Source organism: Microcebus murinus, chromosome 22 (genome assembly GCF_040939455.1).
Source record: "Microcebus murinus isolate Inina chromosome 22, M.murinus_Inina_mat1.0, whole genome shotgun sequence".
Taxonomy (NCBI): Eukaryota; Metazoa; Chordata; class Mammalia; order Primates; family Cheirogaleidae; genus Microcebus; species Microcebus murinus.
Genome location: NC_134125.1, coordinates 16,107,848 through 16,126,193, shown reverse-complemented (window position 1 = coordinate 16,126,193; position 18,346 = coordinate 16,107,848). Strand labels below are relative to the sequence as shown.

Sequence of the window (18,346 nt, the reverse complement as noted above, 5' to 3'; positions counted from 1 at the left end):
GTAGGCTGTCCTCATTTCACTGGTGGGGAAACTGAGGCTCAGAGGAACTTGCCCAACGTCACCCCGAGAGTAAATGGCAAAGTCTGACTTGGAGCCTGGGGTCTCTCAGGGTCCAGAATCTGAGCTGCTAACACCCTCATGCCTAGCCTTTCTGGGGCACGCGTCTAAATGTTTGATTTCAGTATCTGTGGATTAAGAGGGAGGTTTCCGAGCTCTGCTTCAAGGACAAGAGCTGTATCTCTCTGGGGAGCCAAAGGAGCCAGCCAGGCCCTTCTCCGGGGGATGCAAATCAGAAAGGGAGGAAAGGAGGCAGAAAGGGGAGAAGGCTGCAAGCTCCATGGCACGGGGCGGAGGCTAAGACGGGCAGTGAAGACGAGAGTAACAGGCTGAAAGCCATCAACATCCTCATTTCACAAGGAACGAAACTGAAGCACACGAGAGTAGCCCGGAAACGAGGGGACCACGGGGAAGGACAGCACCTTCCGGCGGGCAGAACTTCGAGCTTCCGGCCAGCACCCAGCGCGCCTCAAGTCCGCACCGGCTCCTCCCGCCTGCGTCCAAGGCCCCGCCCCCTTCGTTGCTCATTGGTTGCTGCAGGCGAGACAACACAAGAGACGACCAATGGGAGTGGCCCACGGCGCGTCTTTCCCGGGGAAGCAGGCGCAGAGGCGGGAACCCGGAAATCCGAGAGGCGGAGAAGTGACGAAAGCCAATCCGCTGCGACGAGGGAGGCGGGACGTCCAATGGCGAGTCGCCAGGGGCGGGGCCAGGAGGCCGGCGGTGGTGGAGGTCCCGGGAGCCGGCGGCCTTGGAGTCGTGAGAGCGCGGGGAAGGCGGCGGGAGGTCCCGGCGGCCTCGCGCGGTGAGGAGGGGGCAAGCCGGAGGCGCTCGGAAGGAGCGAGCCGGGGAGGGTGCTGCGGAGCCGCGATCCCTGGGCGGGGCTCGGAAGGGGGCGGCTCCGCGAAGTGGCCTTAGGCAAGTCCCCGCGCCTCTCGGGCCTCCGTTTCCCCCTTTAGAGAATCGCGAGGTGACAGATTTGAGCCTCCCGGAACGCACTCCTTCCCCGCACACACCCCTGGCACCCACGAACTCCTCCTTGCCGCGACAGCCTCGTCCAGGAGCCCGCGCCCCGCGGAGCCCGCCCAGAACACCTGGACCCGCACAGCACGCCAGGTGCACCCCCATTCGAGCGCACGCCGGGCCGTTTCAGATGTTCTGCGGCAGCGAGCCGGGCTCCCCAATAAGACTGAACCCTGTGATCAGTCAGTCACTTCTGGGTCAGGAGCAGCCAGAGCAGGTGCACAGGCCCTGCTCAGGAACAAGGTAGTGGTTCAGACCTGGGGACTCCGGGCTCAGATGCACTGGGGTTTCATTCGTAATGGCGTCTGTTTAGCCTCCTGTGGGCCTTCTGGAATTTAACTTACCCTCTCTTTGCCTCGATTTCCCCTCTATAAAATAGAGCTAGGAGTAGCTCTTCCTTCATAGGGTGGCATGAGGGTTACATGAGATAATGTGTGGCTGGCACTCAGCTCAGCTCCCAGCACACCATAGTTGCCCAATAAATGCTTATTGTCAGCATAATGGTGCTTGCATACCTGGCCCCTCCACTCCCACTGCCACCCCAAGCGCATGCCTGTTGTCACTAAGGCCAAGTGGCCACCAGTCTGGCCCACAGCCTGTTCCTTTAAGGATGCTTGGACTGTTCAACCTCTTGGGGTCCCTTCTGGACAGGCCAGGAAAGGAAGGCCAGAGAGGGTAATAGCATTGGGGGCGTGTGGCTGAGTATCAGGGGGAGAGTAAGAAGTGGCCACCCACATGCCGGTAAGGCCACCCAACAGATGTGCTTACCCAAAAATGGGTTTCAGAACTGCTGTGGCTAATCTGGGTGTATGTTTGTTAGTCATTTGTGCCTTAAATACCTAGTGTTTGGGGTCAGGCCACAGAGATGCGTGGTGAAGGGGGGACGCTTCAGAGCTGTGCGGTTCCTGAGTTCAAGTCCTAAGGCTGTCACTTGCTCACTGGGGTACTTTGGGCAAAGGATGTCACCTTTCCAAGCCTCAGTTTCCTCTTCTGGAGAGTGAGGTGATGATAATCAGCTCCTCAAGTTGTGGTTGGAGACTGTAGGAGATAATATGTGTGAGGTGCTTAGTGCTTAGCATAGGACCTGGCATGTAGTAAGTGCTCAATAAATGCAGCGGTTGCGTGACTTTTCACAGTCACACTGCACTGTAGGTGGCACCAATCCTTCCAGGCTGGCCCCACCTCCAGTTAGATCCACTTCTTGCCCTGCCCCCACCTCATGCCACTCCCACCCCCATCTCTCTAGGGAATTGAAGGTGTGGGTCACTAGCCCCACCTCCCCAGCTGAAGTCACACTGTGTCCTGAATGTGTTCATTTCGCTGCCTCATCTCTGTGAACTCGGTTCCTCGCAGATCCTGCTCTCAGCAGACTGTGGACATGCCCAAGGGGCCCACCTCTGAGTCCAGATGACGCTCATGCCGATGGCTTCAGTGATGGCGGTGACTGAACCGAAATGGGTCTCGGTGGGGGGCCGCTTCCTGTGGGTGATGCTGCTGAGCATGGTGCTGGGGTCCCTGCTGGCCCTGCTGCTGCCGCTGGGTGCCGTGGAGGAGCAGTGTTTGGCTGTGCTCAAAGGCTTCTACCTGCTCAGGAGCAAACTGGACAGGGCACAGCACGCCGTCACCAAGTGCGCCAGCCCATCCACGGAGGTCAGCGTTACCTCTAGGGATGCTGCGCTGCTGCTGGTCAAGACCAAGGCCTCCCCAGGTGAGACACTCTCCTCCACACTCATTTGACAGGTATTTATAGAGGGTCTGCTGTGTCCTGTGTACAAGGCACGGGGGGATAGTGGTGAACCAGTGAGCCCTGAGCTCCCGGCCTAGACAAGCTGGCAGGTGACTGAGACAAGTGTGAGTCTGGTAACTGGGAAGTATAAAAGGCCATAGGAGCACACCAGGAGGGCTCCCTGGAGGAGGTGATGGCTAAGCTGAGACTTGATTGTAAGTAGGAGTGATCCAAGGAGAAGGGCTTGAGGGGAAGAGAGAGCCCAGGAGCATTCAAGGAACTCAAAGAAATTGAGTGTGGCTGACCCTCGGCTGGCCGAGATGGGACAGGGACAGGAGGGCTAGGGCAGGATGTCCTCCTTCACGGGAGAGTTCTCTGTGGTGGGGCTGACGGATGGTGAGCAGCAGCCCTGGCCTGTCCCCAGGAGCTGCCAGGAGCACCCATACTCCCAGTTACGACACCTATATGTGTTTCCAGACATCGCCAGATTTCCTGAGAGGCACAGTCAAACCACTGGGTTAAAAAAATGAAAAAACAGTCCTGGGATGGTAACACCCCCAGGGACTGGCAAGGGTGGGGGGCCGTTAACACCCCTAGGCATGCAGGGGCAGGGACCTGCATCCTGGAGATGTAGGGGGCTCACCCGTTGGGAGCTGGGCTAGAGGGGGGCAAATGCCTGGACTTCTCCACGTCCAGGCAGAAGGCAGGGGGCAGGGGAGCCGAGGTGGTGCCCCCCAGGGTGCGGAGAATGCCTTTGGGGACACTCAGACAGTGACCAGCATACCACCCACAATGCCTTAGGGAATGGAGAAGTACCAGGCACATTGAGCAAGTACAGCACGGCTGGAACAAGCCCCCCAAAGGCCAGGGACTCGGGCTGGTCATCACGGTTTCCCCTGGGAGGCTAGCATGGGTGACGGCTCCCCTGAGGCCACCCCCTGCCTCCCTGACAGTGCCTCTGTGGCTCTCTTCTAGCAGGTAAGTTGGAAGCCAGAGCAGCTCTGAACCAAGCCCTGGAGATGAAGCGCCAGGGCAAGCGGGAGAAAGCCCAGAAGCTCTTCCTGCACGCCCTCAAGATGGACCCGGACTTCGTCGACGCGCTCACCGAGTTCGGCATCTTCTCGGAAGAGGACAAGGACATCATCCAGGCGGATTACTTGTACACCAGAGCGCTGACCATCTCGCCCTACCACGAGAAGGCGCTGGTCAGCCGGGACCGGACGCTGCCGCTCGTGGAGGAGATCGACCAGAGGTATTTCAGCATCATCGACAGCAAAGTGAAGAAAGTCATGTCCATCCCCAAGGGGAACTCGGCGCTGCGCAGGGTCATGGAGGAGACCTACTACCATCACATCTACCACACGGTCGCCATCGAGGGCAACACCCTCACCCTGTCGGAAATCAGGCACATCCTGGAGACCCGCTACGCCGTGCCAGGGAAGAGCCTGGAGGAGCAGAACGAGGTGATCGGCATGCACGCGGCCATGAAGTACATCAACACCACCCTGGTGTCCCGCATCGGCTCGGTCACCATCAGCGACGTGCTGGAGATCCACAGGCGGGTGCTGGGCTACGTGGACCCGGTGGAAGCCGGCAGGTTCCGGACGACGCAGGTCCTGGTCGGGCACCACGTCCCTCCCCACCCGCAGGACGTGGAAAAACAGATGCAGGAGTTCGTGCAGTGGCTCAACTCCGAGGACGCCATGAACCTGCACCCGGTGGAGTTTGCAGCCTTGGCGCATTACAAACTCGTCTACATCCACCCTTTCATCGACGGCAACGGGAGGACGTCCCGCCTGCTCATGAACCTGATCTTGATGCAGGCCGGCTACCCGCCCATCACCATCCGCAAGGAGCAGAGATCCGAGTACTACCACGTGCTGGAAGCTGCCAACGAGGGCGACGTGCGGCCCTTCATTCGCTTCATTGCCAAGTGCACTGAGACCACCCTGGACACCCTGCTTTTTGCCACGACTGAGTACCCAGTGGCACTGCCAGAAGCCAAACCCAACCACTCTGGGTTCAAGGAGACGCTTCCCGTGAAGCCCTAACCCTGGGAATCCTCCCACTTGGTGACGAGGGCTGTCCTTGGGGGCGGGGCAGGAGGAGAGTCAAAGAAACTTAGCATTTCTAGAAACCTTTCCCAAAGCAAAAAGGAAACCTTAAACATTCTTTACCTCCCAATGTTTTTTGTTTTATTTAAAAGAGAAAAAAATACTAAATTATTAAGCCTTATCTCTAAGATAATTTATAAGTCAGGCAAGTTATTTATTTTCTTCTTTTCGCAGGCTAGTAAATGTCATTGTGGCATTCGCCGCATCTGTGCTGGTGGCCACAGTTCAGGTGGTGGTCCCAGCACGCTTTAGGGATGGCAGTGCTCCTGTGTGACTAGGACACGGGTTTTAGAGCAGAATTTGCACAAAGGTGGGTGAGAGAGGCCAGGCGCTGTGGGACAGGGCCCAGAGCCATAGGTATGACACCTCCGAGTCTTTCTCCGAGGGGTTCTGTCACTTTAACTGGGAAGTCAACACTCTTGCGGAGAACTGCATCCCTTTGCTCCTGTACAGAGAGATTAGTGTGGCGACTAACTTATACGGATAGAGCAAACTTTTGATATGGGAAAAGTGAATGTTGACATTTCTAGTTGGATACCTTCCTTACTTTCAGGAAGGCTCTTTGAGCCATAGCTAGTTTGCAAACTTTAGTGCCAGAGGCTATTTTTCCATATCGAGACTATTTTTTTAATTAACAGTGGGAGTGGCCAGCTTGGTTTTCTTTGGGTACTGATGTATCTCTTGCACTTTATTGGCAGCAACTCAGACATGTTTTTGTCTAAAAGTTCTCTGGGCTTGTCACCCAGCAACTGCATGGTACTGCAAGTCGGGTATGATGCAAGTGGGCAGGCTGCCCTCACCCCCACTGAGTTTCTGTAGGTAAATGTTAAAAGAACACCACATCTGGAAAAACACATGCCACATCAACACCAAATAAACATTTGTGATGATGAATTAGAGCACCAGCTTCTACTGAACCAAGTACATTTAACCACAGCCAGGATGTGTCCCTTTTGTCATGCAGTTTCATCTTACTGCCCAGATCCCCACTTCCTACAGCCATGGTAATGTCCAGCCTCCCCTCGGGGGAGGCAGAAGAGATTGCCTCGGAGTGGCCTTATTTTTCTAGCAACTTAGAAAATGATACATTATATGTGATATGGCCAAGCTGTCATCTTACCAAAGTAGAAAGAATCTTCCCCTTTCAATCATAAATGGCACACGTGCCAATTTGACTGCTGCTATTTAGTCAGAACAGCCCACAATCATTGGGTCCCCAACCCAGTGACAGAGCCTGTGATGTCTAACACTGTACTGCACTTCGTCACTGTTTGAATGGTGGTGAACACACAGTGTTGTCTCTTTGAGGATTCAGTTCCTGAGTCACAAGGTCACTCCTCTGATGTAATTGTTTATAGTTATTCAGGTGTATAAATAGCACAGAGTATTTTCTGAAAGGTTAAGAAAAATAAGTGAAATAATATATGAAATGGCTCCAAAGGTGTAATTCAAACCTTTGTAAAAAAAAAAAAAAAGGTTTTTTTCATACTTTCATGCTGCCAGAAGGTATTTCTTAACACCTTAACTCCTCTTGTCTTGGTTTTATAAGCACACCGAGAAATTCAGACAAAAGTACCTGCGTTGTACTTATACAGTGAGAGAATTTGCACTTTAGCTATATGTGAAGGGTATTATTTTAACAAATTACTGATTCTAATAAAGTATTTTATTACATAAGCATCTGAGACATTGCCGTCTTATTTGAAAGATGTTCCTGTTTGTCATAGGATGACGGGAGGGTTCTGAACTCCAGCCCAGTTCTTTAAACTGTTCTGGGAGAAAAACATCCACGATGGCAGTTTCAACAGGCAAACGAGACAGAACTAGTTGTATCAAAGTGCCGTCCTAGGCTGACAAGGATGAATTACTGATTTTTACTGAGACTCAAGTAACCGAAGAGGTCTTTCATGTTTCTATTTACCCTTGGTTCTGGATTTTCTCAGGAAAACACTCATGTTCCTAAAAATCCATTTCTAGAACAGTGAACACCGTGAACCAAAACTGGTTCAGACTGCTCAGGTCTGAAAAGGTTGACCGCTGTGACAAGCCTGTGCTGACATCCGGGAGTATGAGTTAGGTCAGAGTGTTGGCCAAAGGCAAGACAACCAGCAGCAGAAACTAAAGCCACGTTAGCCTGAAGCCAGGAAACTGTGGCTCTTCAAGTGTCGGGTCCCCGACCATTGGGGCTCCCTCTGAGCTCCCCAAGCCATGTCACCAACTAAACAGGCATCAGAGCGGCATGGCAGAGAACGCCACAGGGGGAACTCAAGTGTCATAGCTTAGGTTCTTCCTGCTGCTGATGGCCGCTGCTTGAATTTCAGAAGTAATGCCTACTAAAAGAGTTGGGAATTTTGTGTTAAAAAAAAAAAATGGAGAAAAATCTACATTTTAAAAGACTTAAGAGGCCTACCAACCTATGATAATTTACAGGGAGGAAAAGTGACATTTATTGAATAGGAAATTGGAAATCTGGATGGTTGATGACATTAAGGTATTATTGCTAATGTTTCTAGGGATGATGATAAAACTATGGCTTTTAAGTCCTCTTTTCGAGACACAAGCTACATTCCTGGATGAGCGCGACGCTGTCTGGGATATGCCTCCCTCAATGTCCCACAAGAGGGAGTTAGAGACAGCAGTGGAGGAAGGGCTGTGGGCTGAGGAATGCCGACTGCTCAGTGGTAGGCACAAAGGAGTTTATTTTACTCTTTTCTACTCTACGTTTTTATCAGTTTAAAATTTTCCAATTAAAAAAAGTTAAAAAAAAATGCACAAAAGCCTGATGCACAAAATCTCAAACTTACAACAGATAAATGAGGAGCTGACCCTCATGACATATAAAAGGATTCCCTTATGTCTTCCTCCAGTGTTTTTCATAAAGTAAGCTTCCCCTGCCGAACTGGCAACGCTGCTTTCAAAGCGATAAATGTTTGATAAGAGGAGAGGTAAAAAAAAGCTTAAAAGCTAGTGTCAAACTGCTGTAAACCAAAGTTTAAAACTGAAGACACATCACAGCTGAAATAATTTAAATCAAAGTGACAATGGAATTTGACTTACAAAAGCTCTATTTAGACATCTATTAGGTAAAGCAAAGTACACCCACTTCAAAATACATCCATATGTGAATGCACATCTGAGTACCATTTGTCAAGAAGTTTCTAAGAGAACTTCAGTTTAACAAACAAAGCTAAGTGGGGAGAACTGAAGTCTGACTCGACATGGCATTGGAACAAAACCCAAGGGCCGGAACTCAATGTTTAGACAAAGAACACAGGTCACTGGTCACTAGGCAAAGAAAATGGTCCGCAGCAGGTGGCACACAGGATTTCTATAGAAAACAAATGTCACAAACATTTCGCTTTTAGGAAAACAAAACAGCTCGACATGTCATTTACAAATACATAATATAAAAAATGCACAGCTCCTCTGAACAAAAATCCATCACATGTTTTTTATGAGATTTCTCCTCCCTCACCCCCTCCCCATAGGCCATTCTGGTGAACTACTGGCATCTCTGCCTTTCATCTTTTAAAATTAAAAGAGTGGTGGGCACATGTGCTGTGGAGGGTGTGGGAGAAGTGTCTTATAAAAAGGGGCCAGAGCTGGCCAAAAACGTTAGGACAAGTGGGTCTCAAACACCGCGTGTTCCGGTTTCACTTCTGCTCCTCATCCTTTAAGACACAAAAGTATCTTAGGACACTATGTCCTGGGCCCCCTGTAGTGATCATTTTCCTCTATTGCCCTCAATATGAGGGAGCACGAAAGCCTTTACTTGGAACACCCTTCCCCTTCCTGTCCAAACCAGAGGGAAGGTGGTGGTGGCGAGTGGGCGCCGCACCAGCCCGGCTGTCCCCAGCGCTCCGCTGTGTGGCGCGTGGTCTGCCGCGCCAGCATGAAGTAAGGCATCTCCTGTCTCTCCCAGAGTCCTGTTCACTTTCTCAGAAGCAACTTGGCAAAATCAGCGTTGGACATCTTGGGCACCTCGGTGGCCTGTGAGGTGGTGACTGCTGGGCTCGGGGCAGGGCCGTTCTCGGCCTGAGGAGTGGCGCTCGGGCGCTGCAGGGCGCGAGGCAGCAGAGACAGCTGGGTCCTCCCCTTCCCCCGCCTGGAAGACAAACACTGAGTGTCCCCCCAGGCAAGGACTCATGGCCCCTGACTTTCGTGAGAAAATAAGCCAGGGGTATTTCAAGTTACCCAAAGTTAAAAGATGAAAAATAAAAAGCAGTATGAGACAAGCCCTGTCCCCCTCCTCCTGGCTATTAAGTAAAAACCACTTCAACGAACTTTGCCTGGTTTAGGATTTTGGCAAGGACCAACCCTGTGCAGCAGTCACACTCAGGGTGGACAAAAACGCTGTCACCTCTGAGACGTCACCTAAGGACCAGGCGATCTTGCTGTGTCACCCCTACCAAGGGACAAGCACAGTTTGTACACGGATCACAGCTGAGGCTGGAAACCCCCAAGCATATGGTTGTCAGGTTTTGTTTTAAACATACAGATTCACCAGCAAGGAGAACTTTCAAATAGTCACTGCCTTAAAAAGAGTTTTACCTTCAATAAATGACAAGTGTAAACTGGCAGGCACCAGGCAGGGCCTCACCTCCCGGGCTTGTCCCCTGGGAACAGCAGGCCCTGGCTTTTCTGACGGAACTCACTGTCCTAACAGTAACTGGTTCACCCCTGGTTTGTCCCTCCGGGGGATGAACTGGCGCTGCTGGCCAGGACAAGGTCTGCACTGGGCTAACATGCGACACTTACGCTCCAAATATCTGCCGCGGCATCATGGGGCCACCTAGTGCTTTCCTCGCCTCTGGCTTCTCTGGAACTTTCCTCTGAGGGGGATTGCTGATGGCCACTTTGATGACGTTCTCTTTGATAGTCATGCCATCCATCTTCATCACGGCCTGCGACGCCTGGGACTCATTCTCGTACTCCACGTAGGCCAGGCCCTGAAAGGGCAAGATGTGGAGCCGGGTCAGACGCCGCAGCCCCAGGACGCGGCCCAGGGCAGGCAGCCTGCTGCAAGTCACTTCCCCACCGCGGCCATCCTGTCTACGGGTTACCTCCCCACCCTACCCGTTACTGATTTAACTGCAGATAACCTTTTCAGACTAGCAAACCTTATGCTTACTCCAGAACAAAAAAATAACTAACAGACCAGTATAAAGGTAGCAAACAATGAACTGGACAAGGACGAGCAGCCCAGGTGGCCCTGCTGCCCCTGTGCCTTCAGCCCGCCCTCATTCCACACTCTTCAGCTCCCCAGCAACTTGGCTAAGGGGAGGACAGTGGGCAGAGAGTGATCCAAATGCCACACTTGAATCGCGCTACTTAAAATGTGGTGCCAAAGGACTCAACGGGGAGACAGAGGAGGGGCAAGGAGGGAGGACATGAAAAGAGGGGGGCTGGAGGCTCCAGGGAAAGAAGGGTCTGGGACGAAGGGAGGAGGCTGGGAGAGGGCACCCCGCCAAGGCCTGAATGCCACTGGCCACAAGGCTGCCCCCAGGTCCCACAGCCCGGGGCCATACTCTGGTTCCTATGAATTTGTATTTATTAATTTTCCAAACACCTTATCCTTTTTTAGTACAATCAGCTGCAAATGGGTTAACATGGCTCCAAATATAAGTACAGCCAAGTATGCTCACCTTTCCATTGATTTATCATCTGCTTCTGAGCACAAGAACTAGGAACCCACTCCAGAGCTAAATGATCTCTAACAGATGGAGAAACGAGGCTTGCTGGAGCCTCGAAAGCTAGGCACCCTCTGCTCCCACACTGACCTTGGGTTTGCCGGCCCGGTTGGTGACCAGCCTGAGGTCCTTCACGGTGCCATGAGCCTTGCAGATTTCCTCTAGTTCCTCTTTAGTGCAGGAGAAAGGCAGGCCTGAGACGAACAGCTTGTGTTTCTCCAGGGCAGTGCTGTATCTGAACACCTACGGGAAGCAGGGAGAGGGAGGAAACCGTGATTCAAGACACCGGCCTGGTCCACAGCACGCCCCAGCCAGGCAGGCGGGGCCGAGCCCAGGCTCTGACACCTATCAACGGCACCACTTGGGGCAAGTCACGCAGCCTCTCCAGGCCTGCACTTCCCTGTGTGACATGGCAAGTGTGAGAGCAGCCACCTACAGAGTGTGCTGAGGGTTCGGTGATGTAATGTGTAAAACATTCAGCACAGTCCCTGCTCACTACTGAGCATTCAACTGGAAACAGCCATGAGTACAACTCCTGATTTTATCCTCGTTACTAACTTAACTAACTGACCTCAGAGTGACCAAGCCATGAGTCAGATCTCAGTCAACCAGCACAGGATCAGACCTTGACTCAAGTGGAAGTTTAGTTCCTAACAGAGTATAAAAATTCTGCATATACTGTAAATATTAGTGCTGTAGGAAAGGAGTGTTTGGTCTGTCTAAAACAATCCTTTGAAAGGCATTCTTTTTTCCATAAACATACCTTAAAATCAGGGTTTCTGCTCTTATCCACACAGGGGGAGACAAACATTGGCCTCCCTTCTACAGTCTTCCGGTCCAACTCCAGGGCTTGAAGGGCCGATTTCTCATCTTTGAACTCCACGTAGCAGTAGCCTCGGAAGTCCCCACGGTTGCTGAAGATGGGGCGGATCTCAGCCACCTCCCCGCAGGCCTCAAAGAGCGGCCTGAGCTTGGCGTCAGGCTCTCCCATGCTGTAGGGCAGGTTGCTGACAAACACCGTGATGCTGTCCTTACTGCTGTCGTGGGGCACCTTGGGCACGTCCCTCTTCAGGGTGGCCACCTTCTCCTTCTGCTTGGAAGGGGGGTCGACATCAAAGGACACGTGTCTCTCAGCAGGCCCTATCTCCACTTCCGTGGCTCCGGAGGGAGGGACGCTGTTCTCAACCCTTCTGCGTTTGGAAGGCTGCTCTACAGTTTCCAAAAGAAAAGCAGCAACAGTTAACTGTTTCTTCTTTTCCGTGAGCTTTAATGCAGGCCTGAAGGGAAAGTGCTCTTCCCACACAAGGAACGGCTCACCCGTCCCGGCTACATGCGGTACACACTCACTCCTCTTGCCTGAAACCGAGGGGCGGGCGCCACAACCCTGGGAAGTCTTGATGACTCTCCTGACCTGTCCCACAACTTTCTGGTCCCCAGTTACATTCAAGTAAGTGGGCTCGACCAAGCAGAAGTAACAACGTAAATCCCCACTGTCCACCCGTAATTAGACAACAGGATAGGGGTCTCAAAGCTCAGATGGCACATTCCAGGGCCCCCTCCTACAAAGCCCAGGTAAGAATGGGTGGGATGGGACCTGGGAGTCTTCGATGACACAAGCACCTAGGTGACTGACGTACGCACGCCATGGGCCGCACTTTGGGGAGCACTGCAAATGGTCTGTTTTCTACAGCACTAGCAGTATTCCTTCAAGAGAGCGTAACAACACTGCTCCAGCCCGTTCACACCGCTGCCCCAGAGGGCCAGCGCCGAGGCTCCACTGACGGCAGCCTCCTGCGCACGCATGCTCTGTCAGCTGCCCACTGCCTTCCCAAGGAGTCCAAGCCCACAAGCTGCTCCACTGCGTTTCAAGAGAGTCCCTGGGCTAGGCCTGCCTGGCCTACACCTCCAGCCTCCTTGACCCTCTGCCACGCATCTGAGCTCAAACGCCATGATGTGCTGCTCACAGAAATGCCTGTGCCTCATGCTCTGCCAACACTGGCACCTCGTGCAGCTTGCCCTCCCCTTCTGCCCACTCCCCCGGATGCCGCTCCACTTCCCCCGCCAAGTCCTTCTGGCAGGGAGCTGGGCCACAAGTGCCTTCTTTGGGCTCCAGCACAACTCACAGCTCCATCTCCCACCGTCCAGACTGGCAACAGCCACTGCAGTCACACATGTGCCTTATCCTGCTAATCTGGGAGCTCTGAGGGACAGTGAGCCACCCTGAGTCATTCAGCAAGGCCCAAACAAGGTGTGCAAGGAAGGTCAACTGAATGACAACTCCGTCACCGGTTGCTCTGGCTCACACACCTGTACTAGGGAAACGCAGAGACCTTGAATGTCTACAATTTTTTTTTTAAAGGCTGGTCAAGTGAAGAAGCAGTGGGAGTAGAGAAGGAACAACGGAATCTGTAACTGGTTGTGATCATAGAGACAATTCTTTGCCTGGACAGATTCGGCTGAAATAAATTAGACCAATTCCCACCTCTCCCTGAAACTACATGGGCAATGGAAACACTGGCTGGAAAATTCTGCCAAGTCAAAACCATAAGGCAGGCCAAGCGAAGCAGGTCCGCCCAGGGTGTACCAGAAAGTAATGAAGTGATCAGAGGATTAGGGGACAGGTCAAAGTGACACAAAAGCCTGTCTGATGGAACTCTTGCTAGCCAAACCTGGAAAGCAGAGCATCAACTTAATCATGGTAACAGACTATGACTTTGGAAGAAAATGGGAAACTATGAATCCATATAATATATATAAAAAGACAAGCCATTTGGAAGTTTGATGGGAAGGGCATTTATCTAGTCTCAAAGTACTAGATAAATACCCATCAAAATACTTCGTAATTTCAAAGGGGAAGAGAACTTACTTCACAGTGAAGAAGGCAGACACCTTAGTCATGTGACCAAAGTCACCATGACCACACAGAGAACAATGATGGGACTCAATGAGAAGGATATGGCATCACTTGTGTGCTGTTCCCTGCAAAGACAACTGACCTGAATCCAATCACAAAGGAGCATCAGGCACACCCACACTGAGGGACATTCTACAAAGTAACTGGCCTGTCCTCTTCAAAAGTGTCCAGGTCATAAGAGTCCAAAAAAAAAAGGACCAAGGAATGTTCCAGACTGAAGGAGATTCAAGAGATAGGGCAACTAAACACAACAGTCCTTGAACAGGCTCCTTCCCCCATAAAGGACAGTACTAGGACAGATGGCTGACCACGAATGGGGTCTACGGGTTGGATGACAGTGATGGGTCATGTTAACTCTGACTGGGACGGGTAGCCTGTAGTCACAGAGAAGGCACAAACCTTACCGTAATCCAAGGGTGACGGCAACTCACTCTCAAGCAGTTCATGGAAAAAGGTTTTGGAACTCCTCTGAAAGTCTGAGACATTTCAAACTGCAATTTCTAAAGAGCCCTTTACCTTCTTCATCGTCGCCCCACTCCTTATCGTCCTCATCCGCTTGGTGCTTATCTGCGCCTCTGGTCTTCCTCTTCTTTTTCAGCGCTTTCTTCTCGGCCCGGCTCCGCTTGCGCTGCTCAGCCTTTTCTTCTTCCTGCTGCACGAGGGCAGCTTCCTTCTCTGCAGCCTAGAAGCAGGATACATCATTACGTTCCCTAGACTGACTTGTGCAGAAAGGAGAGAGGGAGTGGGAAGCCACTGCCCAGATGAAAAGAAGGGACCAGGAGGACGGGGAGCACAGGCTCCCAACTTTCCACCACTGGGGCTCAGGATTCTGGATCTCAAGTCTACGGAATGTTAGCAATATCCCCACCATAGTCATTAACTGCCAAAAAGAAGGAAAAATAATCTATAAAACTGGGGCCCTGATTAAGTTGGGGGTACTCATGTTCCGCTAACTAGACTAAGTGAGGCTCCTTTTAATTCTTCTCCATCTATTCCAACCAATTTTAAAGCCAAAATTCCCTCACAATGTTAAAAAAGTATATTGGGGCTAAAGTTTTAGACCAATCTTTTTAGATGACGTAAGACAGGCTTAAATATTGAATTAAATATTTTGCAATTAATGTTGTGAGTAAAAGATGCTTATGAAAACCTAGAAGTTATTGACAAGAAATATCCATACAAACACAGCCAAGATAGGTACCAGAAGTTTCAAAGACTTTAAGTAAGTGTCACCATTACCTTCATTCTCTGCTCGTTAACACGAGCTAATCGAGTTTCCGTTTTCTGGACAGCTAGATCCCAATCTTCTAAAGTACCTTGATAGAGAAGCAAAACTTTCATTCTTTAGGTTTTTGAAAGATAGAACATAAAACTTTCTTCATTGCTGTGCACTTTCTGAAGAGAGCCCTCCCACCAGACAAGAACTGGAGAGCCAGCTCTTCACTTTCAGAAAATTTAATTCGCATAGGCTTTAAGTTTAGAATCCAAATCGTCTAAGTGTGTTTAAAATGTCTCTTCTCTTTCAGAAAAGACACTTGAAAACCAATATGATCTATTAAGGGCTCTCAATGGCAAAAATTATGAAAATATTCTACTACAAAGGTACAATACATTTATATTAAGACTGAAGAACTTCAAGAGCTACTCAAATGTTGAGATGTTTTTTTTTTCTTTTTTGTTGTTTGAATTGTTGAACCCCAGTTCTGTGGGATTCAAAGCCAAAATCCAGACTCATGCTCATGAATAAATTCATACTATTTTCCTATTGGAAATAGGAAAAACAGTTCTAGTTCTGCAACATAACATTGAAGGCTCTGCAATGTGACAAGGGATGCCTGCATGACCAAAGAACACGCTGAGCCATTGGCCTCTCTGAGCTCCTCTGCTGAGCAGACACTGCACTAGAGCAGTTGTTCTCAACTAGGGGGATCTTGCCGACCAAGGGACATTTGGTAACGTCTGCAGACATTTTTGGTTGTCACATTTAGCTGGGGCAGGGAGGGTTGCTACTAGCATTTAGTGGGTAAAGGCAAGGGATGCCACGAAACAACCTACAGCGCACAGCCCTCACCACAAAGAATTACGAGCACCCCTGTGCTATAGCTACATCAGAGTCCTCCCTAGTGGCTGGAAACTCTTGACAAGAGCTGTGGTGTGTGTTTTGATTGCACAGAGCACCACTTGAGGCGTGGTGGCCGTAAATGCACTCTGTCCTCACAGACTATAACCAGAAGCTGCTGCTTGAGGCCAAACAACGAATGGGTCAGACTCCACGCCAGAAGAGAGCCGAGGGTCCCACCTTCCGTCCTCTCCATGGTGAGCAACACTTCGCAGACGTGCTCCGGGTAGTCACTGGTGCACTGGACGGCCCGGTGCAGAGCCTTCCGGCAGTGCTGCGTGTCGCCATGTGCCCTAAGCAGAAAACAAACGGTTGCTGCAGGAGGACACAGAGTGGACGGCGTGCGAAGGGAGAGGCTGCCTTCTCGCAGGCAGCAGCTCTCTGAGGACTCCAGCTTCTGAGGAGACCCAAGTTTTCAGAACCATCCACAATGTTCTCTCCTTCTTTCACTAGAGTTCCTACAGTCACACACAAAGGCAGGCTTTCCCTTCCCCCTAGCCAGCTAGGTGCTTCTGGAAAATGCACCTAGGACCATGGTATGCAACCAGGTTTTCTGCCTTTACAGCTTTTGCATTGTAATATGTGGCCAGGGGAGGGAGGAGTGGTGCCCAACAACTCTGTGTACTTGATAAAGTCCCTCAAGAAATTCTATTATTCAATCCTACCCGAGGGGAGAATCACTAATCCAAGGGACTGCCCTATTTCATGCCTCGAGTCAGATCTTGATGTACCCACATGGAAAGATACTGTTAATCACAACAGGTATAAAACAATTCTATTAGTCGTAACAGTTATGAAACAGTAGATTCTCATTTCTATTTTTAAAACACTGAAAATATACATATTGTAAATATGTACTAGGATACTCAGAAAAAAATTCAGAGCACCTGTTCTCAAAGTATGATCCACATACCCCTGAAGGTCTCCAAGACCCTCTCCAGAGGTCTTGCAGAGTCAAAATTCCTTTTATAAGAATACCAAGGTATTATTATGTTCACTATGGTGACATTTGCACAATGGTGCAAAAGCAATGCTGGCCCTTAACACAAATCAAGACAGTACACATCTTTTTAATATTCTGTGTGATAAAAATGGGAAGTACTTCTTAAACCACTTCATAAAGCCCTTCTTCTCCATACTTAAGTACAATGGTTACTGCAAAGAAAAGCATGTATTATTTTGTGAGTTGCAAACTGATCTAGTCACTCTTCTCGTAGACAGCATTTTACTTAAAAGAACATCTGAGTGACAAACTATGGTTACTCAGACCTGAGTATCTGGCAGACATTTTCAAAAACTAAAAGAGTCTGTCACTTCAAGGAAATCCACTGACATTATTTGTTAGAAGTGATAAAATTCAAGCTTTCAAGTGAAAATTAGAATTTTGCAAAACTGGAATTTGCCACTGTGACTTTGACAGCTTCCTATTTAAAAGACTTTTCTACTAAGATAAGCGTGGATGCGAACAAATATGATTTTTTATACTGTAGAATAAAACACGTCAACATTTGGAAGAGCGACATGATTTAGTGAATCAGGATTTCCCAAATGAATAACTTGTGATGCCACAGAATTACGGCATCATGTAAAAGGTAAAAGGTCCATTCAAAGTGCAAAATAGACAAATGGATATTAATGTAACAGAATTGGAGAAATTCATTAATATGGTTTCAGATTCCACATTGCAACTAACCTTTAAGAAACTATCACTTGTTGAGTTTTGCTATAGTGTGAAAGAAGAATATCCACAATCAACTGAAAAGGCTATTAAAAAACATTCTTCTCTACCCTATCTGTGTAAAGCCAAATTATCTTTATATATTCTTCAATAAACAAAAATACATCATAATAGGCTGAATGCAGAAACAGATATGAGAATTCAGCTGTCTCCTCTAAGCCAGACTAACTAAAGATATTTGCAAAAGTAAAAAAACCATGCCACTTTTCTAAATTACTTTGAGGTTTGGAAAAACATAGTCATTTTTCAAAAAAATAAGTTATGTTAAGTTTAATAGATTTACTATTTTTTAAGTGTATTAATTAAAAAATACTTTCAAAATTTCTCAGTTTTATTTTCTAACATGGTAAATAGCAATAGATATAACTCACATAAACAAAAGCTCTTGGGGGTCCTTAAATTTTAAGAGTGCAAAGGGGTCCTGAGACCAAAAAAATTTGAGAACTTCTGATCTAGAATATTCAACCAGCCTGCATAGTGATCATCTCTGGAGGTGGGACTAAAAAAAATGACTAGCACATATATTTGTAAAAATTGTGACTTTAATTTGAACACACATTTAATACGGGAAAAACCAAAATATTCAAAAAAGAAAAAAGGCAATGTAGAAATATATTTATTCAATCTATAATGTTCACAATATATTGAATAGAAAAGCTGGTCATATTCTTTATATTTTCCCCATGTTAAAAATATTACGTGGGAGTATCTTATTTTGAACACACATTTAATATGGGAAAAACCAAAATATTCAAAAAAGAAAAAAGGCAATGTAGAAATATATTTATTCAATCTATAATGTTCACAATATATTGAATAGAAAAGCTGGTCATATTCTTTATATTTTCCCCATGTTAAAAATATTACGTGGGAGTATCTTATTTAATTTAAATAGTTCAAAAGTTTATAACATGTATGTTATCCGTGCATTTTTATTTAAAAAAACTTTAAGCATAGAAGAGTCT

General features: G+C 48.9%; 2 protein-coding genes across 10 annotated transcripts in view; one reads left to right on the top strand and one right to left on the bottom strand.

Annotated features, from left to right (window-relative positions):
* The first annotated feature begins 748 nt into the window (after positions 1–748).
* On the top strand, positions 749–6,376 carry FICD (FIC domain protein adenylyltransferase). Of its 8 annotated transcripts, XM_012756565.3 has the most exons (4): positions 749–862; positions 1,017–1,323; positions 2,434–2,788; positions 3,782–6,376. In XM_012756565.3, the coding sequence occupies exons 3-4, from the start codon at positions 2,488–2,490 to the stop codon at positions 4,855–4,857; spliced, it is 1,377 nt and encodes a 458-aa protein (XP_012612019.2). In that variant the 5' UTR covers positions 749–862; positions 1,017–1,323; positions 2,434–2,487; the 3' UTR covers positions 4,858–6,376. The 8 variants fall into 8 exon arrangements, with proteins under 8 accessions (XP_012612019.2, XP_012612026.2, XP_012612024.2 ...); XM_012756572.2 differs by lacking the exon at positions 1,017–1,323 and having other exon boundaries at positions 760–862; XM_012756570.2 differs by lacking the exon at positions 749–862 and having other exon boundaries at positions 869–1,173.
* A 1,591-nt stretch (positions 6,377–7,967) lies between these two features.
* The window catches only part of SART3 (spliceosome associated factor 3, U4/U6 recycling protein), a 32,927-nt gene continuing 22,548 nt past the window's right edge, over positions 7,968–18,346 (bottom strand). For both annotated transcript variants that reach the window (XM_012756561.2, XM_012756562.3), the window contains exons 13-19: positions 15,824–15,936; positions 14,764–14,840; positions 14,041–14,206; positions 11,374–11,819; positions 10,701–10,853; positions 9,679–9,869; positions 7,968–9,025 (exon numbers count right to left, since the gene is read on the bottom strand). In XM_012756561.2, the coding sequence (XP_012612015.1) occupies positions 8,851–9,025; positions 9,679–9,869; positions 10,701–10,853; positions 11,374–11,819; positions 14,041–14,206; positions 14,764–14,840; positions 15,824–15,936 (1,321 nt within the window). In that variant the 3' untranslated portion in view covers positions 7,968–8,850. The remainder of the gene's footprint in view (positions 9,026–9,678; positions 9,870–10,700; positions 10,854–11,373; positions 11,820–14,040; positions 14,207–14,763; positions 14,841–15,823; positions 15,937–18,346) is intronic.

Bases quoted from the DNA above. Each gene is read 5' to 3' on its own strand.
- FICD (XM_012756565.3), top strand. From the start codon at position 2,488: ATGACGCTCATGCCGATGGCTTCAGTGATGGCGGTGACTGAACCGAAA. The intron at 2,789-3,781 runs GTGAGACACTCT...GCTCTCTTCTAG, and splicing joins CAAGACCAAGGCCTCCCCAG to CAGGTAAGTTGGAAGCCAGA.